This window comes from Chlorocebus sabaeus, chromosome 26 (assembly GCF_047675955.1).
Source record: "Chlorocebus sabaeus isolate Y175 chromosome 26, mChlSab1.0.hap1, whole genome shotgun sequence".
Classification (NCBI taxonomy): Eukaryota; Metazoa; Chordata; class Mammalia; order Primates; family Cercopithecidae; genus Chlorocebus; species Chlorocebus sabaeus.
In genome coordinates, this window is record NC_132929.1 from 50,888,429 (window position 1) to 50,911,639 (window position 23,211).

Genomic DNA, 23,211 nt, shown 5'->3' on the forward strand with positions numbered 1-23,211 from the left:
TCTCACAGCTAGTAATACAGAGCACAGCCAGGATTTGAACTCAGCGCTACATAATTTCAAAGTCCATGGCACAAAGGACTCTGTGAGCTGGATGGCTCCTTTCACAGCTGCTCAGGTCTGTGGCTTGGTGGGACAGCCTGGATTTGGGAGATGGTGAGGCTGTGCAGTGGAAAATTGCCTGAGTGGCGCCCATTGTCCGGGTGTGGACTTGGATGACTGCTTACCTCTCAGGGAGCTGCAGCTCCCCATCTGTGAAATGGGACAGCACCTTCCTTTTTTTTTTTTTTTTTTCCTGAGATGGAGTCTTGCTCTGTCACCCAGGCTGGAGTACAGTGGTGTGATCTCGGCTCACTGCAAACTTCGCCTCCCAGGTTCAAGCGATTCTCCTGCCTCAGCCTCCCAAGTAGCTGGGACTATAGGTGCCTGCCACCACGCCTGGCTAATTTTTTGTATTTTTAGTAGAGACGGGGTTTCACCATGTTAGCCAGGATGGTCTTGATCTCCTGACCTTGTGATCTGCCTGCCTCCACCTCCAAAGTGCTGGGATTACAGGTGTGAGCCACTGCACCCAGCCAACACCTTCTTTATAAGGTCACAGTGAGGGTTAATGAGATCCTATACATGAGAAGGTTTTGGTAATGGCAGATGTTTTCATTGCCAGACTTTAGCTGGCCTCGCAGAGCTGATGTCGGGTAGATGGGCCCCACTGAGGAGCAGCCTCGTCCTTTGCTTTCTGGTGTAACCAAAAAAGCCTGCCTTCTGCTCCCCAGGGTTGTTTCTCCCAGGAGGTGTGAGCCTACCTGGAGGAGGCTTAGGCACAGGGATACCTGCTGGAGGTCTGAGCGTTGGTTGAGCACCTCCTGTTTGTAGGATCCTGTGCCAGAGCCTGTGGGGAGGTGGAGAGAGGCGAGGAGACACAGCCTCCACCCCTGAGAGACAAGACAGTTCCCTGCAGCCAGGCTGTGCCCATTCATCTCAAGCCCACAGCTGGGCTGCTGGCTGCAGGGTCTGGAGGGCAGTGGGGAAGGTGGCAGACAGAGTAGCAAGACCCCCACTTCCCCGGCTTTCTTCACAGACCTGCGTCATCCGGGCCTGGGACCGCAGCAAACCCCTGCTCTTCTGCCCGGCCATGAACACCGCCATGTGGGAGCACCCTATCACAGCACAGCAGGTAGACCAGCTCAAGGCCTTCGGCTATGTCGAGATCCCCTGTGTGGCCAAGAAGCTGGTGTGTGGAGACGAAGGTGGGTGTCTTGCCAGGCTCATAGCCCATGGCCGTAGAAGGGGCTCAGCTTTGGGGTCACATCTCAGTTCAGTTCCTGGCCTGTTATGACCTTAGCAAACCATCCTCTGAGCTTAGCTTTCTCACCTGGAAAATGGGAATTGTAATTCCTGCCTCCAGATTGGTAGGGTAAAATGGGATGGACCATGTAAAGTACCTGGTAGAGTCCCTGGCACGCAGCCCACACGTAGTTAAGGATGGCTACTGGAACGATTCCCAGGGCCTCACCGGGGGTCTCGGGAGAGATATGATGTGTCTGACTCAGGCAGAGACAGACCTTGCCCTCTCAGGCCTTGCGCTCTCGGTGGAGCACTCGGAGCAATGGGCAGGGGTCTGCAGGGCTACAGGCACTGTCAGCCTGTCTGGCCACAGCAGAATTTTGCTCCCAGGTCTGGGGGCCATGGCTGAAGTGGGGACCATCGTGGACAAAGTGAAAGAAGTCCTCTTCCAGCACAGTGGCTTCCAGCAGAGTTGACCTGGAATTTCTGTCATGGTTGTCCCTCTGTATTCAGAATGTGTTCAGGCCAAGTCGGTGAAGATGGATGTTGGCAAAATAGGAGGATTCCCTTATTTGCTGAATGGGGGGCCTGCTCTGAGCCTCCCCAGGGGCCGGGCGTGCTCCAGGTTATACTGGACAGAAGGCTTAGGTCTCAGCTTCTTTCAACCAAGAGTCCGCTGCCTAGAGCCCATCCCCACTTTTTCCTGGATGGGCGAGGCAAGCCAGGAGAGCAAGCAGTGTCGTCCTCACTGGAGGAGGACTGAGCGACTGGGAAAACTCGGCTCTACATCTCACCCAGAATGACTTTTAGAAACACCACAGCTGGAGAGTCCTGGCTGAGCCTTGGGAGCTTCAGCTTTTTGGCGGGGTGCCCAGATGCCATGCAATCAGCGAAGCCTGCGAGTTGGCAGGACTCTGAGGTTTCCTGCAGACCATGCCATGAGATTGAAGGTGCGGGGAAATAAAGAACAATCACCGTTTAGGAGGCTCCATTCTTTCCCTATAACCCAACTGTGGTCCCAGAGACCAGGGGATGTTGCCAGGTGTGGCTGGGGAAGGGTCTGGGTTGATGACTCACCGGTACTCTTTAGTCCCCGTATAACATGGTGGTTAAGGATAAAGTTCTGAAGCCAGAAAGCCCCTAGTTCTAATCCCAGCTCTGCCACTAACTGGCAGTGGGAGTTTGGTTCAGGACTTAGCCTTCCTGACCTTCACTTTCCTCAGCTATCTTGTTTCCTACCCTCAGGGAGTTGTTGAGAGGATTTGGTGAAATTATGTGTGCAGAATACCCATGCCACTGAGTGCCTGGAACATAGTAAATGTCACATCAATGGAAGTTAAAACTAGGCATGCATATATGCCAGAGAGCTTTCCTAACATTTACTGCAATGCCCCGTCTCATTTTGGGAAAAGGAAAATCCTGGATGCTAAGCTGACACATCCCTTTATGCAGGTGACAGGTAAGCAGCCAGGAGGGTTGACCCTGCCCTGGGTCCCAGGCCTCTTGCCTGCTTCCTGGTTTCCTCTGTTCTCATCCTTTCAGCTTTGCTGGACCTGAGGCAGGGGCCTGGGTGTCTGTCCCTCCCGACCCCCAGTATACATGACCAAGGGAAGTAGATCCAGAGACACCATGCACTCTGGCCCAGAAACCCTCTGCTACCCAGCTTTTGACCTAATTGCCATTTGGTGTGGCTGCAGTGGGGAGGGCTTGTCTGCATATTTGGAACTGAGCCTGAGGCTGGCTTTCTGCCCTCCGACTTCCAGGCCAGGTATAGGTGACATCCCATGTGGGCTCTGAGAACGCTGAGAGTAGAGGTGCCTTGAGGGGACCAGGAAGCCCTCTGGCTGGAATCAATGCTCCAGCAGCCTCCACAGCCTTTATCTCAACAGCACTTGACTTCACCATGTGACCCTTTGGGATAAAATTGCCTTAGGGCACAAAATAAACTATAACTAGTAACATCAATAACCAACTTCTTTGGCTAGTTTGGGGATGGGGCCTGAAGGGAACCTGGGTAACTGAAACCCGAGGATGGTCCTAAAAGTCCATTTCCAGGGTTTCCAACTTCCTTCTTGTCCACATTGCCCTTCCTCTCCCTCAGCAACCCACCAGTAAATGGTGAGGCTTCCCAATTTTATTTTTATTTTTATTTATTTATTTTTTGAGACACAGTCTCGCTCTGTTGCCCAGGCTGGAGTGCAGTGGTGCAATCACAGCTCAAGCCATTCTCCCTCCTCAGCCTCCTGAGTAGCTGGGATTACAGGTGCCCGCCACCACACCCAGCTTATTTTTGAATTGTTTGTAGAGATGGGTTTTGCCGTGTTGGCCAGACTGATGTCGAACTCGTGACCTCAAGTGATCTGCTGGCCATGGCCTCCCAAAGTGCTGGGATTATAGGCGTGAGCCACCGCGCCCAGCCACTTCCCAATTTTAACAGAAACTGATACCGTTTTCTGAGTATTCATCATGTGTGAGGATCTATGCCAGGCATTTTAGGGAAGGCAGTTGCCCAGGGAGATCAACCAAAAAGTGCCTGTGTGAAAAGGCCATGGGAGCAGGGAAGTTCACAGGCCACTGTCCCAGAGCTCTGAAAACAGCTGTTGCTGCTCAGTAGGACTTTGCCTTGTTGGCTAGAAGGGAACATAGATCTCTGTGGACTCAGGCCAGCTGGAGGCCCCTGTCCCTGGGGGTTCGCCTCTCCATCTCCCACCCACAGCAGTCCTGCATCCCTGCTGCCCATTTTGAAGGGGGGTCTGGATGAATGGGGCTGGGCTGGGCCTAAAGAGCCCAGCTGTTGCCTGAGCCAGACTGGAGCTAAGAGGAGCAGGTGCTGCATTTAGCTGGCCCCATCTGCCAGCGAGGTGCTGAGTGGGAGTGACAATCACCGCTTTCCCCATGAGGTGTCCAAGCACTGGAAGTTATCTTCATCTTGGGGAGAAATGTTTCTCAGAGAAGATTCTAGCCTCCCTGATGATTTTTATAGAATTCTGGAAGTTTCAGAGAATAGAACATTTGGGTCTGAAACATGCACTCTTGTGTGGCAGCCATGAGCCCTTCAAGGCTGCTGTGGATGCTGCTGGGTGGGAGGCAGAAGCCTCCAAACCAAGGCCCAGCTTCCACCCTGGGCCACCTCCAGCCCTTCCTGCACCCCGCTGGTCAGGTCCCGCTGCTGCCTCCCCACTGCCTCAGGTCAGGCCCAAACTCCTGGGCAGTATACACCTGGCCCTTTGTGATCTGGCTCCTGCCTAGCCTTCTAGCCCTGCCCTTTACCACACACGCCAACCCTGAAGGGCTCCCTATTCTCTTGCCAGACTGGACGACCTTGAACTGGCCAGGCCTCTTGCTTGTGTACATGCTGCTGCTTTTACTGGGACAAGACTGACTCCCACACATGCCTCTGGATGTACCTGGGTGCTACCTCCTTTGGAAAGCCTTCCCTGGCTGACTGCATCCTCCTTGCCCAGGTTCCCATGGTGCTTCCCACTATTATTTTTATTTTTATTATTTTTTTTGAGATGGAGCCTCATTCTGTCATCCAGACTGGAGTGTAGTGGTGCGATCTTGGCTCACTGTAACCTCTGCCTCCTAGGTTCAAGCAATTCTCCTGCCTCAGCCTCCTGAGAAGCTGAGATTCCAGGCGTGCCACCACGCTCTGCTTTTTTTTTTCCAGATGGTGTCTCGCTCTGTCTCCCAGACTGGAGTGCAGTGGCGCGATCTCGTCTCACTGCAAGCTCCGCCTCCTGGGTTCACACCATTCTCCTGCCTCAGCTTTCCGAGTAGCTGAGACTACAGGCGTCTGCCACCATGCCCGGCTAACTTTTTTTTGTATTTTTTTTAGTAGAGAGGGGGTTTCACCATGTTAGTCAGGATGGTCTCAATCTCCTGACCTTGTGATCCGCCTGCCTCGGCCTCCCAAAATGCTGGGATTACAGGCGTGAGCCACTGTGCCTGTCCTGATTTTTAATTTTTTTAATATTTTTTAAATTTTTAATAGAGACGGGGTTTCACCATGTTGGCCACGCTGGTCTCAAACTTCTGACCTCTTGATCTTCCTGCTTCGGCCTCCCAAAGTACTGGAATTACCGGAGTGAGCCACTGTGCCCTGCCACCACTATTTATTACAACAGAATTGTAATTGTCAGTTTACTTTGTTTCCTCCTAACACTGGGATCTCTTGGAGAGCAGGAGTTGTCCTATTCCGTACAGAACCCAGCAAGTCACTCCAAGCTTGTACTGACAAAAATGTGGTGTGTGTCTTGGGGCTATTGGTTCCTGCTCCTTACTGCGCAAGAGACAAAATTTAGGAACCACAAAAGCAAAGATTGATAAATTTGACTATAGAAAAATAGGTTCACTGAGCAACAACCCAAAGTCAAGGTCAAAGGACAACACGCTGGGGAAATTATCTGCAGGTCATAAACAAAGGGCTGATTCTCCTAATATATAAAGAGTTCCTATGCATTGATGACAAAAAGACCAGGGGCTGGGCACAATAGCTCACACTTGTAATCCTAGCCCTTCAGGAGGCCGAGGTGGGCAGATTGCCTGAGCTCAAGGAATTTGAGAGCAGCCTGGCCAACCTGGTGAAACCCTGTCTCTATTAAAATACAAAAAATTAGCCAGGCATGGTGGTGCATGCTTGTAATCCCAGCTACTTGGGAGGCTCAGGCAGGAGAATTGCTTGAACCCGGGCGGCAGAGGTTGCAGTGAGCTGAGATCATGCCACTGAACTCCAAGCCTGGGTGACAGAGCAAGAATCTGTCTCAAAAAAAAAACAAAAAAAATTACATATGCACCTTGCCCTTTGACCCAGCAATTCTGCTACTAGGAATTTGTCCCACAGATAGACTCAGTTGTATGACATTATGTCTGAACAGGAGATTTATTGCAGCCTTGTATATGGTACTAAAAGACTGGAAACACCCTCACTATCTAACAGCCAGGAGATTGGGTAAATAAATTAGTGTTCCTTCATACACTGGAACTTTTTTTTTTTTTTTTTTTTTGAGACGGAGTCTTGCTCTGTCACCCAGGCTGGAGTGCAGTGGCGCAACCTCAGCTCACTGCAAGCTCTGCCTCCCAGGTTCACACCATTCTCCTGCCTCAGCCTCCCGAGTAGCTGGGACTACAGGCGCCCGCCACCACACCCGGCTAATTTTTTGTATTTTTAGTAGAGACGGGGTTTCACCGTGTTAGCCAGGATGGTCTCGATCTCCTGACCTCGTGATCCGCCCACCTCAGCCTCCCAGAGTGCTGGGATTACAGGTGTGAGCCACCGCACCCGGCCATACACTGGAACTCTACACAACCATAAAACAAAGTGTTGAGGAAGCTGATTTGGGAAGATTTCTGAGGTACATTGTTAAACAGAAAAAGCAAGGTGCAGAAGAATGTGTGTCACATGCACGCTTGTGTAGAAAAAAGGGGGGTGGGGAAAGAAAAGGAGGATATATTCTTATTGACTTGTGTATGCATCAAATGCTTTTAAAAAGATAAACAGAAAAAAACAGTCTATTGTTTTCCTCTTGGCAGGGGAACTAACTGAGTGGTTGAGAAACAAATATAGGAGGCAGGCCAGGACTCTGTCTCAAAAAAAAAAAAAGGAGGTGACTTCATTTTTAATTGTTGGGCCAGATGAATACATTTTAAAAAGCGTTCCTTCTGGTCAGGCACAGTGGCTCACACCTGTAATCCCAACACTTTGGTAGGCCAAGGCAGAAGGATCAGTTTAAGACCAGAAGTTTGAGACAGGCCTAGGCAACATAGTGAGATTCCATCTCTACCAAAAGAAACACAACTAACTGGACATGGTGGCACACACCTGTTTTCCCAGCTACTTAGGAGGCTGAAGTGGGAGGATCACTTGAACCCAGGAGTCCAAGGCTGCAGTGAGCTATGATCATGCCAGTGCACTGCAGCCTGGGTGAGGAGTGAGACTCTGTCTCTAAAAAATTTAATAATAATAAATAAAAATATAAAAAGATTTTTCTGCTCTTTTTGTTTGTTTTTTTAAGATAGGGCCTCAGTCTGTCATCCATGCTGGAGTGCAGTGGCGCAATCACAGCTCACTGCAGCTTTGACTTTCTGGGGCTCAAGTGATCCTCCCATCTTAGCCTCCTGAGTAACTGGGACTACAGGTGCACGCCACCACGGCCCAGCTAATTTTTGTATTTTTGGTACATACGGGGTTTCACCATGTTGGCCAGGCTAGTCTTAAACTCCTGGCCTCAAGTGATCTGCCTGCCTCAGCCTCCCAAAGTGCTAGGATTACAGGTGTGAGCCCGGCCTCTTTCTGTTCTTTATCTAGAAGTTCTTAAAAATGATGGTAGAGAGTTAGTGCAAACAAACAAACAAACACAAAGACTTGGCAAAGGCATCTGGAGATTTTGTTTTTGAGACTGGGTTTCACTGTGTCACCTGGGCTGACTGCAGTGCAGCGGCACGGTCACAGCTCACTGTAGCCTGGAACTCCAGGGGTCAATGGATCCTCCCACCTTAACCTCCCCAGTAGCTGAGACTACAGGCACATGCCACCATGCCTGGCTAATTTTTTATTTTTTGCAGAGATGGGATTTTACCATGTTGCCCGGGTTGGTCTTGAACTCCTGGACTCAAGTGATGTGCCTGCCTTGGCCTCCCAAAGTGCTGGGATTACAGGCATGAGCCACCGTGCCTGGCCTTGAAGATATTCATCAAGGCCTTTGGAGTAGAAATGGGCCTTCTTTTCTTGTCACAAGCTAACAGAGGAAAATGAATTTTGAGTATCCTTGTGTGCTTTTAATAAGCCTTTAAGATCCTGACCTCAAGGAGTTTATGTTCTTACGGGAGAAAGACTCACAATGATCAAAAAACAGTAAACAACGAAAGTGAGACTGTGTGGCATGGACTCTACTTCAGAATTGAGCAGGGTGGGTCCCCTGGAGGGAACAGAACTTGGACTGGGGCTTACAGGAGGACCAAGGATACAAAGGGTGAAGACATGCTGCCATGTGCTTGATGTAGGACACCCAAGGAGGAACTCAGGCTCCACGTGCTGGGGAGGTTGGGAGCTGTTAGCAGGGGAGGCACATGGTGAGTGTGGAGTGCGGTCAAGGTCAGCGAGGCGGTATGTGCAGAACAGACTGGGGCCGGATTGAGAAGCTGGAGTCTAGGAGGAAGCCAGGATGCTGAGAAGGGGAATCTAGGTTGTGCTGAAGGCCTTGACCACACCCCTGATTCTGGAAAAGGGGTGACAAAAGTGAGTAACAATGTGAAGAAAAATCAACACCATTAAAAACTGTAAAAGCCATGGTCTTTCCCTAAGGTGGTGAGTGCTAAAAACAAAACACAATATCCAACAAACAAACAAAAACAACCCACTGTCCTTGTGGCCAGTGGGGGGAGGGAGACTAAATGACACTGTGTGTGTGTGTTGGTGCAAGATTTATAGCAGTCTTCAGCCCCATCCACGAAAAATAATTTTGCTTTGTTTATTATAGTATAGTTTTTTTCTCTCCTGACCTCACAGTATTGTTCAGTCTGTCCTTGTGGCCAGGCGCAGTGGCTCACGCCTGTAATCCCAGCACTTTGGGAGGCCGAGGTGGGCAGATCACTTAAGGTCAGGAGTTCAAGACCAACCTGGCCAACATGGTGAAACCCTGTCTCTACTAAAAACACAAAATTAGCCAGGTGTGGTGGTACATGCTTGTAATCCCAGATACTCAGGAGGCTGAGGCAGGAGAATTGCTTGAACCCAGGAGGAAGAGGTTGCAGTGAGCCGAGATTGCACCACTGCACTCCAGCCTAGGTGGTTTGGAGTTGGCTTAATAGGGTCTCAGAGCAGCTAAGGGGTACAAGGAGATGGGGTGGGAAATAAAAGGATTTTTGAGGAATGTTGCTGAGAATTGTGAATTGGACACACTTTATGTTCTTCAAGAGACCCAAGTAAAGATCAAGGTTCTCTCTCTTTTTTTTTTTTTAGAGATGGAGTCTCGCTCTGTGGTCCAGTCTGTGGTCCAGGCTGGAGTGCAGTGGCACGATCCGATCTTGGCTCACTGTAAGCTCTACCTCCCAGGTTCACACCATTCTCCTTCCTCAGCCTCCCGAGTAGCTGGGACTACAGGCGCCTGCCACCACACCCGGTTAATTTTTTGTATTTTTAGTAGAGACGGGGTTTCACCGTGTTAACCAGGATGGTCTCAATTTCCTGACCTTGTGATTTGCCCGCCTCAGCCTCTCAAAGTGCTAGGATTATAGGCATGAGCCACTGTGCCTGGCCAAGGTTCTTTTTTTTTTTTTTTTTTTTTTTTTTTGAGATGGAGTCTTGCTCTATCGCCAGGCTGTAGTGCAGTGCCGCGATCTCAGCTCACTGCAACAAGATCGAGGTTCTTTTAAAGCCCTTTGCAATGTGTAATTCTCTGAGTGCAGCTGAGCAGGACTGAACTATGTGGTGGAGCCCTAGATAATACTTGGGTTATGGGTACGTGTTACATGTTCTCCATATTGCCAAGTGTTTCTTTGATCTCATTTCACCCTTTTCGCATCACAGCTTCACAATGGAGTCAATTAGCATATGTAGCTGTTTTATAGACAAGAAACTGAGGGCCACACAGCCAGTGCAGTGTACTAGGGTTTTCTCTTTCTGCCCTACAGCTACGTGCAAACAGGCTCCTGCACAGGATTCTACCCTCATTTGCATTTACCTCCTTGGGATCAGTTGAAACACCCCTTCCACCACACACCAGCACCACCAGATGCCTGCCCATTCAGTCCCAACTGGACAGCTGCTTCATTACCTTTTTCTTCTCATGGCTTCCTTCCTTCATGTATTGTGGTTTCTAAGGCAGGATGAAAATCCTAAGTGTCATGCAACTGCCTCTGAGCTAAGAGTCAACCCCAATAACTGACAGGTTGTTTACACTGAGAACTTCCTGGTGGAACCAAATATTCTACAATATTTAAGCCAGGTTTGGTACCCCCTGTGGCAAGGCAATGGGAATGGTCAGGCCAGAAGAACTACCAGTTGTCTCATAGCAAAACAATGTGGGGAGTGGGTGGGGGTAAGGGCAAGAGGCAGATACGTGAGCTTCAGGGCTTTTGGAGGACATGCGGCTAATCCAGGTAGAATCTGGGAGCAAGTCATTCCCTTGCTGCTATGGGCTCATCTCATGGTGGCTTTATCTGCTGAGATTACATGGTGACCCTTTGCCTGCTAGCCCGGACAGCAGGTCCTTAGGGACTGGAGGCCCAGCACTCCCTTTCAGGCCTCTGGATTCCTGGAAGAGGAAGGAGCGTTCAAAGGTGAGTTCAAAGGTGCCTTCCGTCTGTATAGGCAAAATGATGTTACCAGCAATAGCAATGCGCTTGGAAGCAGCCAACGTGGGTTGAACATGAACACATGGATGCTGAAGATCCTTTCTTTCTCTCTTTAATTTTTTTTTTTTTGAGACAGAATCTTGCTTTGTCGCCCAGGCTAGAGTGCAGTGGCGCGATCTCGGCTTATTGCTAACTCCACCTCCTGGGTTAATGCCATTCTCCTACCTCAGCCTCCTGAGTAGCTGGGACTACAGGCACCTACCACCACACCTGGCTAATTTTTTTTTTTATATTTTTAGTAGAGATGGAGTTTCACCGTGTTAGCCAGGATGGTTTCGATCTCCTGACCTCATGATCCGCCCGCCTCGGCCTTCCAAAGTGCTAGGATTACAGGCATGAGCCACCATCCCTGGCCCTCTCTAAAATTAAAAAAAAAATTTTTTTTTTTTTTTGAGATGGAGTCTCGCTCTGACTCCCAGGCTGGAGTGCAGTGGCCGGATCTCAGCTCACTGCAAGCTCTGCCTCCCGGGTCCACGCCATTCTCCTGCCTCAGCCTCCCGAGTAGCTGGGACTACAGGCGCCCGCCACCTCGCCTGGCTAGTTTTTTTTCATATTTTTTAGTAGAGACGGGGTTTCACCATGTTCGCCAGGATGGTCTCGATCTCCTGACCTCGTGATCCACCTGTCTCAGCCTCCCAAAGTGCTGGGATTACAGGCTTGAGCCACCGTGCCCGACCCCAAATTTCTTTTTTTTAACTAGGTCCTCACCAGACATAAAATTTTTTTAATTAAAAATTTTTTTGGCCAGGCACAGTGGCTCACACCTGTAATCCCAGTACTTTGGGAGGCTGAGGTGGGTGAATCACGAGGTCAGGAGTTCAAGACCCACCTGGCCAAGATGGTGAAACCCCATCTCTACTAAAAATACAAAAATTAGCTGGGCATGGTGGCGGGTGCCTGTAATCCCAGCTACTCAGGAAGCTGAGGCAGAGAACTGCTTGAACCCGGGAGGCAGAGGTTGCAGTGAGCCAAGATTGTGCCACTGCACTCCACAGCATGGGCGACAGAGTGAGGCTCCATCTCAAAATAAATAAATAAATAAATAAATAAGTAAACAAATTTTTTTTAAGAGACAGGGTCTTACTCTGTCATCCAGGTTGGAGTGCAGTGGTGCGATCATGGCTCACTGCAGCCTCGACTTCCCTGGGCTCAGGTGTTCCTTGCACCTCAGCTGCCAGAGGAGTAGCCAGGACTACAGGCAAGAGCCACCACGCCCAAGCAATCTTCCTGCCTCAGCCTCTCAAATTGTTGGGATTATGGGTGTAAGCCACTGCTCCTGGCCCTGAAGATTTCCTGCTCTCAGAAGAGACCATGGCCTGGCCCTGGCTTGGGAGCTGATATGTCACCTGGAACTTCTGGAAATTGCTCTCCTGGCAGGGGAGAAGTTGAGTTCTGGTGTGCCATGCTTGGGGGAAACTGGCATGATGGAGGGAAGAGAGAGAAGGCCATGGAAGGGAACTCAGGTTTATCTGGCTCTTGGCCTGTGCCAGACCCTACATTTAAGCCTCCTAAATATCCTTCAAGATGGGCATTATTACCCCCATTTAGGAAATAAGAGGCCGGTCGGCCAGGCACGGTGCCTCACACCTGTAATCCCAGCACTTTGGGAGGCTGAGGTGGGTGGATCATGAGGTCAGGAGATCGAGACCATCCTGGTGAACACGGTGAAACCCCGTCTCTACTAAAAATACAAAAAATTAGCCGGGCATGGTGGCGGGCGCCTGTAGTCCTAGCTACTGGGGAGGCTGAGGCAGGAGAACGGCATCAACCCAGGAGGTGGAGCTTGCAGTGAGTGGAGATCCTGCCATTGCACTCCAACCTGGGCAACAGAGCCAGACTCCATCTCAAAACAGACAAAAAAAGAAATATGAGTCCGGACACAGTGACACACGCCTGTAATTCCAGCACTTTGGGAGGCCAAGGTGGGTGGATCACAAGGTCAGGAGTTTGAGACCAGCCTGACCAACATGGTGAAACCCATCTCTACTAAAAATACAAAAATGAGCCAGATGTGGTGGCACGTGCCTGTAATCCCAGGTACTCAGGAGGCTGAGGCAGGGGAATCACTTGAACCCAGGAGGTGGAGGTTGCAGTGGGCTGAGATTGCGTCACTGCACTCCAGCCTGGATGACAAAGCAAGACTCAATCTCAAAAAAAAAAAAAAAAAAAAAGAAATAACTTGTGCTAGGTGTGGTGGTGTGCATGGGCAATCCCGGCTACTCAGAGGCTGAGGCAGGAAAATCGCTTTAGCCCAGGAGTTCGAGGCTATAGTGTGCTATGATTGCGCCTGTGAATAGCCACTGACTGTAGCCTGGGCAACATAGGGAGACCCTATCTCTAAAAAATGATAATAGTATAAGAGGAACCTGAGGCCCAGAAAGAAGGATATAACTGAAATTGACCCAATAGTTTCATAGACAGTTTTTCCTAATAAACAGAAATTGACACATCTGGTCTTAGAGCTTGAAACTCACCGGATTCAGACAGTGAGATACCAGGCCTCTCAAAAAGTATCAAATAACTGAAACTCACAGATCATAGCATCCAGACAGGGAGACCCAGGCCCCTCATTACCATGATTGCTTCCTTACCCCTCCGGAGTTCCTGTTTTCCCTTACATTGTTATGTTTCTTCCTGTACAAACCCCTAATTTTAGCCAGGGAGATGGATTTGAGACTGAGCTCCCATCTCCTTGGCCGCAGCACTCGATTAAAGCCTTCCTTGGCAATCCTCTGTGTCTCAGTCATTGGCTCTCTGTGTGACCCACAGCAGGACCTAGACCGAACCCCTGGTGTGTCAGTAACATAACCACAAACCAAACATGGCCTGTTGGAGGGGAAAGTAGAAATAGTGGTGCTGCTCATGCAGGCTGGACCTGAGCTGGGAATAGAAAGAAACACAGATAGGCTGACTGTATTTTGTCTAAACTGGGCGCTTCTGAGAGTGAAAAGGGGCAATTAACATGCCAGGCCAGTAGACATCAACCGGACTGTTCCAGGCAAACCAGCATGTATGGTCACTACTCACAGAGCACCAGAGGGAAGCCATGCTCTGTGAAGCAATGGCCACGATTTACAATTTAATCCTCACAGCAACACTAAGGTGGATATTGTTGTCCCCTGGCCATGATTTCTTCTGAGAGCAAGAATTTGACAAATGAGGATGCTGAGGTTGAAAGAGGTTACTTAACTTTCTTTCTTTTTTTGAGACACAGCCTTGCTCTGTTGCCCAGGCTGGAGTTGCAGTGGTGTAATCTTGGCTCACTGTAGCGTCCACCTCATGGGTTCAAGTGATTCTCCTGCCTCAGCCTCCTGAATAGCTGAGACTACAGGTGCACACCACCACGCCCAGCTAATTTTTTGTATTTTTAGTAGAGACAGGGTTTCACCATGTTGGCCAGGCCGGTCTCAAACTCCTGACCTCAGGTGATCCACCTGCCTCGGCTTCCCAAAGTGCTGGGATTATAGGCGTGAGCCACCGCGCCTGACCAGTTACTTAACTTTCTGAAGGTCCCACGGCTAGTAAGTGAGGAAGTTCTGGCAGGCTCCAAGCCCTTGCTCTTTCTGTGAGTCATGTTGCCTCCAAGGCCCAGGGCCATTGGAGGAAGACCAGAAGAGGAGGCCAGCTGGAGAGAACGAAGCTTGGGTCTTGGAGGGTGACAGGCCAGTCACCAGACCATCCCTGAAGTCCCTGTATGGCCTCTCCCAGGGCTGGCTTGCAAGGGAAGGTGAGTGTGCAGTGGGGATTTAGGGCAAGGTGGAGGCCCCCCCAGGCTTCCACAAGGATCGTCCTGGGCTTCCAGGGAGGCAAGACCAAGGTAGAGGTTTGCCTGGGAATTTTCTAGGAAAGAAGTCATGCCCTGAGTTGCCCCATTTTTATGACTGGAGAACAGGAACACTAGTACCTGGAGGTATCCTGGAGCCAGGACTGTCCCCTCTGGTCTACAGATTCTGCCATGACCCCGGCTCAGTCTCTTTGGAACTCTGAGAGAATCATGGTGGTTTGGGATGCCGGAATACTCCAGATTAGCAGCAGAAGGTGTGCAAGCATATGCATGCATGGAGAATTTGTAAGCCTCAGAGGTTAGTTCTTGCTCCGCTCACAAGCCAGCCTGACCCTCCAGGGTGGACCAGTGGCCATAGCATAGACAATGGAGGGCACACACCAAAGCTTGGATGGCCTTTGGACTCCCCTTGACTTATGACATCACAGGCAGATGGGTAGGAAATAGGCCACCCCGTCATCCAGTCAGGTGGATAACAGCACCTGCTCACACCCAGGCCTGGGCCAGTGGCAGGTCTGCAGGGCGAACAAGGGAAGGAAAGTCCTGGCTCTCAGGGGGACGAGTCTGCCTGTGGTACTTCACACAAGCATAATGGCCTGAGGCCTCTGCAAGCCAAAGCTGTATGAGCAAGGGCTGATCATATGTCTTCAGTCATTTATTAATTTTTTTAATTAGTAAAGTTATTTGAAGTAGTTTTAGGTTCACAGCAAAACTGAGTGGAAAGTACAGGGAGTTTCCATATCGCACTGTCCCCACACATCCACAACCTCTTTTCATTCATTCATTTTTCTTTCTTCCTTTTTTTGAGATGGGGTCCCACTCTGTCACCCAGGCTGGAGTGCAGTGGGTGTGATTTTGGCTCACTGCAACCTCCGCCTCCCAGGCTGAAGTGATCTTCCCACCCCAGCCTCCCCAGTAGCTGGGACCACAGGCGTGTCCCACCATGCCCAGCTAATTTTTCTGTATTTTTGGTAGAGATAGGGTTTTGCCGTGTTGCCGAGTCTGGTCTCGAACTCCTGAGTTCAGACAATCCACCTTGGCCTTCCAAAGTGCTGGGATTACAGGCATGAGCCACCATACTTGGCCTGTGAGAAAACATTTTAAGTGGTCAATTTTTAAGGCATGATAAATCTAAGTAATGGCAGCCAGCCTGAAAATGTAACAAACCACAGGGCTCATGCATCTAGAAGGTCACAATAAATGAACAGAATGTAGAGGAGGGGTGAACCCATAAAAGGGAAAAAAGTTTCATTATTGGGAAATCTAAACTTAAGTGGGGAAGGGGATGGGGTATAATCTTATAAGGGGGATAAAAAAACGTAGGCAATGTTTGGAAAGATTGTAACCCCATAGTACTCGATCAGTGAGGAACTGGGGGAGGGACTTTTGTGCTAGGAGATAAATTACCTGCTGTGACTGTCCTAGGTGTGCCTGCCTGCAAGACACCCGATATTGCAAGACCACTATTAAAAGTCTCACTTTCACTGTTCTTCATGCCTCTAAGTCCATTCTTTGGGTTTGGACAGGTGAGCATGTTTCTCACAACCTGGGGGCCTGTCCGGGATCTCTGTGCCTGCGTGGAGTGGGACTCTGGCCAAGAGAGGAGACATGTCCTACCCAATTTAGGTGGCCTGCTCTGTCGGGCATCCCAGCTCCCCACAGAAGCCATAGACAAACCCAAGACTTACTCAGGAGACAGTCGAGATGACACAGGGAGAAAAGCAGGCACTGTGGCAACCAGGCAACCTTGTGCATGAGCCAAGGTGGAAAACTGGACTATAAGTACTGCCTTGGTGGTTGGGCATTTTCGGCAGTTGAGTGTGTGTGTGACTGAGATGTAGCTTAGATACAAAGTGAGTGCAGAGTCCCAATCTGTGGTTCTCTTCTCCCGAGAGGGAGATGGCTGGAAATGGATGAAGCTATTCTCGGGGTGTGCAAGAAACCTCCAGTAAGGGGGTTGAGTACACAGGGAAACTCAGAGACTGACTGAAAATGGGAAACAGGAATTCTAGGCCTAGGTGACAAAGGAAATAGGGAGCCAAAGAGACTCCCTCTGATGTTCCCCCAGATAGTCCTTTGGGGAGAATGTGGCAGGTTTGGAGGAACAACCCTTGAACCAGGGACAAGGAAAAGCAAAAGATAATAAAGCATTGCTGTTTTATCTGGCCCAAAGACCCATTTGTAAGCCCTCAGTCTTTTGGCCCAGGTTTGGCTCAGATGAGGATTGGGTGTGCCAAACTTTAATTCTCTATGTGAATGATAAAACCCCATCCTCATAAGAAGAGATGTTATGCTGTCTGCTGGATCAAGGAATTCACCCACATGTTCCCCTTCAAAGAAGAAGAAAAAGAGCCTAGTAAAAAGCCCTCACCTAGGGAAAAGCCCTGGGACCCCCGTCATGTGTGCCCGCTTCATATGTCTCACAAAATAGGGGACAGGAAGATCAAGGGGCAGCAGGAGGGTTAGAGGAAAAAAGACCTGGAGACCATGGGGGAGCTGAACCAACTGCTTCTTTAAATCCTTATCAAAATTTTTAAAAAGAATTAGAACAGTATAGGAGAGAGATTGAGAACTTCCCTATCCACACAGCAGGCATCTAGCATGTTCCCTTTTAGGGAAGTTCTTATGGAACAGGGAGAGATTGGCTTTGTAAATGCTCCTCTTACAAGTACTAATGTTAGGAATTTCAAGAAGGAAATGAAACCACTCCTAGGAGATCCCCTCGGTTTAGCAGACCTGCTGGACAAATTCATAGGACCAAGCTTTTACACCTGGGCTGAAATGATGTCTGTCTTAAATATCCTGTTCATAGGAGAAGAAAGGGGAATGATTAGGAGAGTGGCCATGACTATATGGGAGAGGTGACACCCTCCCAGGCAAGAAGTCTTGACAGTCGAACAAAAAACTTCCAAATGTTGATCCCAAATGGGATAATAATGATCCCAGGGACCAGGTCCAAATGCAGAACCTCAGAGAACTAATAATTAAAGGGATCAAAGAGTCCACTCCTAGGACTCAAAATGTCTGAAAGGCACTCGAGATTCAACAAGAAAAAGAGAAAACTCCCTCTGCATTCCTGCAGAGGCCAGAGATCCGATGGAGAAAAAAAAACAAACAAAAAAAAAACCAACCTCTGGATTAAATACAGAGGACCCAGTAAGTCAAAGCCTTTTAAAAGTTAACTTTGTAACTAAGAGCTGGCCTTGTGGGCCAGGAAATGCAGCTGCAGGTGTGGGGGTGGCAGGAGCCGCAGAGCGGGAGCAGACAGCTGAAATAAAGGTGGACAGTGTGAGAGAGAGCTAGTGTGAGTAAACCCTTGATAAAAGAACTAATGTCTATAGTACACAAAGGGAGTCATTGGGGACCCCAGGCTCTGTGTAATGCAATACTTAGTGAGGCAGCCTTGCTGGCTGGGGTGGATGCCAGGATTCTTGGTCTTGCAGCTGGGGAGATCGGGGTTGCACAGGTGGAGTGGGTTTGGAGCAGGAATTTGGTGGCCGGGGGAGGGAGCCGCTCTGCATTGAAAGGGGGACCCTAAGCAGGTTGCCAAGTTGCAATAAAAATGTTTAGAATTTTCATAAATGGGCTAGCAAGGAGGGGGCTAGTGAAGAGGGGATGTATTATCCTCCTAGGTTCTGATGATTTAGTTGTGACCAGGTGTGCTATCTGTTTAGAGCAGAGTTTCTATCAGCCTTTACCCCATTTTGTCACTTACCTGGGAGGGAGAGTGTCTGTGTCTGTTCCAGGCATCTTCTTGCAGCTTCAGGCACCCACCCCCCAACCCCAGTCCGCTTTTAGCCTCCCTATCTTAGTGTGCCTAAAGGGAAAGGAATGTGCTTATTAAGGCCCACTGTTTTTACTGGGGCCCATTGTATGAGTGTGAAGTTTGGTGATTACCCAGGAGACTTCCCCCCAATCCCAACCCCCCCAACCCCCTTCCTTCTGTGCCTGAGCTATTTATCTGTGATTTACAGGCTGAGCTTTTAGGCTGCCCTTTGTTAGAAGAGAAGTAATTTCTTTGAACCACATGAGGTTAGAAAGGGAGCTTTCTGAGCTGCTTTTTGTTAGAGGGAAAGTTTTCTGCCAGGGACTCACTTTACCCTGTCTACCTAAATTTCTTTCTGCCTCCTATAACATTAGGAATTATGGGTGTATAGGGACTTATACCCTCGCTAAACAAGTATGTGGAAATTGTGTAACTTGTCAAAGGATAAACCAAAAGGTAATTAGAAAACAAGCCATGGGAGGAAGACCTCCTGGACTAAGACCATTTCAAAGCATCCAAGTAGATTTTACAGAAATGCTCAAAGTAGAAAGATTAAAGTATTTACTGGTGATCGTAGATCACCTTTCCAGCTGGGTGGAAGCGTTTTCTCTCCCAACAGCCACTGCCAGGAGTATGGTCAAAATAATATTAGAACAGATTGTACCTAGATTTGGCCTGGTGAAAAATATTGATTCAGACAGTGAGAGCCACTTTACCTCAAGGGTGTTAAGGGGAATTATGGAAGGTTTACAAATTAGATGGCATTATCACACCCCTTGGCATCCCCCTTCCTCTATAAAGGTAGAAAGAGTGAATCAAACTCTCAAAAAGCATATCACCAAACTAATCTTAGAAACTAAAATGCTTTGGACCAAATGTCTACCAGTAGCACTCCACAGGATTAGGACAGCTCCCAGAAAAGACTTGGGATTGTTCCTCTACACGTTATTATATGGGCTCCCGTATTTAGGCAGAGCTACAGATCTCCCTACTATGAAAACCAAGGATCAATTCTTAAGAAATTATATACTGGCCATATCCTCCACCCTGTCATCCCTTACGTTAAAAAGACTTCTAACTCAAACTCCGCCCTTAAGTTTGTGGTTCACCACTTCCAGCCTGGTGACTTGATGCTGATTAAGACTTGGAAAGAAGACAAGCTCCACCCAAGCTGGGAAGGTCCCTATCAAGTGCTCCTGACCACGGAGATGGCCCTGCAAACAGCTGAATGGAGATGGACTCACTATACTAGAATCAAGGGACTGGTAAAAGAGGCCCTGGAAGGGAGGGAAAAAGACCAGTGGAAAGTGCCCGAGTCTAACTTTAAGGAACCCTTAAAGTTAACTCTAAGAAAAATTTAAAAAGAAAACATGGGCTGGCCCCATTTCTGGAAGTTAATATGACTGGGATGGGCTACTATGCAAAGAGCAGAAGGTCAAAATGGAAGCTGGCAGGGGACTCCTCTCTACCCAGTCAGGTTGGTGATTAATGTGACCAAGACAGTAGCACCCCAGACTATAAGATTTAATGCCTGCCAGGTTTTACCTTGTGGAAATTTAAAAAATCAGAGACAGATCTCACAGGCAGATAAGTATATTTGCCCTAAACCAAATATAGGTTACAGTAGGGCATCACCCTGCCCAAACTGGGATAATATATGGTGGACTACCCAATTTCAGGGTTGGACAGTAAACATGGGGTGGGTAACTCCAAGCTGGAGACCCCTAAAGAGTAAACTACATCTGTCCAAGGGCTTCCTGCCAAATTACTGCCAGAATTTTTTTTGAGACGAGTCTCCCTCTGTCGCCCAGGCTGGAGTGCAGTGGCCGATCCCAGCTCACACACACAGGAGGAGATCGAAACCATCCTGGCTAACACGGTAAAACCCCGTCTCTACTAAAAATACAAAAAATTAGCCGGGCGTGGTGGCAGGTGCCTGTAGTCCCAGCAACTCAGGAGGCTGAGGCAGGAGAATGGTGTGAACCCGGGAGGTGGAGCTTGCAGTGAGCTGAGATCAGTTGGATGCCACCAGTTGAATGGCCTGATAAAACAGGTTTGCGCTAAACATGATACTAGCAGAAAAAGGGGGTGTATATGTTATGCTGGGTGGGAAATGTACTTGCATTCCCAACACTACTACCCCAGATGGGACCATCACAAAAGCTTTATAAGGACTAACAACTCTAGCCAATGAACTGGCAAAAAAGGCTGGAATTAATGACCCATTTACAGGTTGACTAGAAGGTTGGTTTGAAAAATGGAAAGGCATGGTAACTTCAATCCTTCCATCTCTCTTAATTGTGCAGGAGTCTTAACAGCAGTGAGATATTGTATAATCCCTTGTGTGAGGGGACTAGCACAGAGATGAACTGAAACAGCTATTAATAAACAAATGCCCATGACTTACCAGCAAAGTAACCGGCTACTATTAGAAACCAAATTAAACTCACTCTCCTATGTAAGGAAGAAAAAAAGTAAACAACTTCTAGAGCAGTTCAAGGACCAAAAGGGTTTAAATGAAAATGAGACCAAAGGAAGTCAATAGAAAACAGGAGGGAATTTGTGAGAAAACATTTTACATGGTCCATTTTCAAGGCATGATAAATCTAAGTATTGGCAGCCAGCCTGCAAATGTAACAAGCTGCATGGGCCATGCACCTAGAAGGTCACAATAAGCGAACAGAATGTAGAGGAGGGGTCAGCCCATAAAAGGGAAGAAAGTTTCATTATTGGGAAATTGAAACTTAAGTGGGGAAGGGGACAGGGTATAACCTTATAAGGGGGATAATGAAACTTAGGTGACGTCCGGGAAGATTGTAACTCCATAGTACTCGACCAGTGAGGAACTGGGGGAGGCACTTGTATGCTAGGAGATAAATTACCTGCTGTGACTGTCCTGAGTGTGCCTGCCTACTAGACACCCGATCTTGCAAGAGCACTATTAAAAGTCTCACTTTTGCTGTTCTTCATGCTGCTAAGTCCATTCTTTGGGTTTGGATGGGTGAGAGTGTTTCTCACAGCCTCATTCGCTCATTTTACAAACTCAGTTCCAGACATTGTTCTGGACCAAGGCCAGCCCTGCCCTCAAGGCACTTCTAGTTCAGTGAAGTAGGCAGACAAGCAGATAGACCAGCGTCGGGGATACGTCAACAGAGATAAGCCCAGGTGAGACCAGGGTGCTGAGCCCTGCAGGGCATCCTCCAACCTGCAGGTGAGGCCTGGGGAATGCAGAGGGATGGCATAGGAGGTTTTGCCTGGGCTGAATTCTAAGGAAGGTGTAGGCGTTAGCAAAGAGGGTGATGAGGGCGGGAGTGGGGTGCAGGGTGTGCAAAGCCCTGGGGGCCAGATAGCACACCCAACCCAGACTCTCTGTCTGGCTTTAGGGTATCAGTAGGTGGAGGCAGTGATAGCCTTAACTTACGGAGTCCAAAGCTGAGGGGTTCCGTTTGAGGAGGAAGGGTCCAGATGGGCCACGGCAGGCACAGTGGGGATCTGGGGAGCTTCCCAAAGGGGTGGGGTCTATAGTGGCCCTTGAAAGAGACTGGGGTGGCTGGGGCACTGGACGGTGCCATTTGTGGCTTTACATGTGTCCTGAAGATGCTCCAGGGGTTTTCACTGATGCCTCAAGTGCCAGCCCCTTGAGAATGGGATCATTTTTCTGATGGGTCAAGGGCTGACAGCCCCTTCCCTTCTGCTCAGAAACGGCCTTGGCCAACAGTCTCACATGCCACAGAGAAGTAGCTGAGGTCCACCAGGGTGTGGGGTTTGGGCCTAGAGGGACTTCTCGGGTTATGTCACGTTTTCTTATTTATCCCTAGAGGTGGTTCCAGGGAAGAGGGACAGGAGAAAAAGCAACCCTTTCCTAATAGAGTGAGCACGGGAGACCAGAGACTTGGAACCTCTCCTCAGCAAGTCTGCGGCAGACCGGACTCACCCGGCCTCCTGAGCCCCCTGGAAGGGGCGGTAGCCAGGCCTGGGGTAGATGGGGGCCAGGAACTGGGGGCCTGTGCAGCTGGGGCTTAGGCCTCTGCTTGCTCAGTCAGAACATGAAGACGGTAAAGGTGCCTTTTCCCTGCGGCTCTTACAGAGGGACAAAGATGATGGGGCTCTGAGGCCACCAGAGAGAATGAGGATGGCCTACCTCGAGAAGGGAGTATCCCAAGAGCAAGCTGCGCCTGAGAGATGAGCCTCGTCACCACCCCGCTGCTCTGGATCTTCAGCAGAGCAAGCCCCGCCCTGCCCTGCTTGTTTGAGGTGGCCAGGACACACACACACCCTGCCCACAAGCGCCCTATAAAGGAGACTTCTGTCCTGAGCACTGTGTGCTGGGCCCTTGCACATGCGACTGTATCACATCCGTCATCCCATGAGGTGGGTACTATCACCATCTCCATTTTACTGGTGAGTAGACGGAGGTTCCGAGACACAAAGTCACTACAGGTGCACGCTGGTAAGCAGCTGTGCTGCAACGTGGGCCCAGGTCTGCCTGTCTCCAAAGCACACACTCTTGACGCTGCATCCTCTCGCTCAGGCTGGGGAAGATGGAGTGGTGTGGCAATCGAGGGCTTTGCATAACCAGATCAATAAGGATGCCTCATTTACAGGTCCACTCAGTCCATCTTTACTGTATGTACATGTGCTCTGTGCTAGGCACTGTGCCCAGTGCTGGGGACACTGTGGGGAACAGAATCCACATAGTCCCTGCCCTCGGGGCCTTTCTGAGATAGCTGCTCACAGGTAAGGAAGAGAAGACACCCTGATAAGCACCATGGAGGAAAAGTACGGGTTACTGAGAGAGGATAACCTTGGAGCCTAATTTAGGCAAGGGCAGGGGTTTTCAGGAAAGATTTCCTGGAGGAGGTGAGTGGAAGTAAGATGAGTGACCAGGAGTTAGCCAGGGGAAGATGAACCAGAGCATTTCAGACCCAGGCTATTACACATGCAAATGTGGCAAGGGGAAGAGCTGGCTGGGGCACATAAAAGTTTTGTGAGTGGGGCAGAGTGCAGTGGGTGAAGGAGGGCAGAT

The 23,211-nt window shown here is 49.4% G+C and overlaps 1 protein-coding gene across 13 annotated transcripts in view; it reads left to right on the forward strand.

The window, feature by feature from the left end:
• PPCDC (phosphopantothenoylcysteine decarboxylase) overlaps positions 1-21,149 on the forward strand; it is a 357,482-nt gene extending 336,333 nt beyond the window's left edge. For 5 of the 13 annotated variants that reach the window (XM_008015842.3, XM_008015847.3, XM_008015846.3 and 2 more), the window contains 2 exons: positions 1,076-1,244; positions 1,672-2,260. In XM_008015842.3, the coding sequence (XP_008014033.1) occupies positions 1,076-1,244; positions 1,672-1,757 (255 nt within the window). In that variant the 3' untranslated portion in view covers positions 1,758-2,260. Of the gene's footprint in view, positions 1-1,075; positions 1,245-1,671; positions 2,261-7,845; positions 9,543-19,303 lie in introns of those variants that run through there. The other 8 variants (XM_073012323.1, XM_073012320.1, XM_073012321.1 and 5 more) reach the window with 5 other exon arrangements.
• The last annotated feature ends 2,062 nt before the right edge of the window (positions 21,150-23,211 follow it).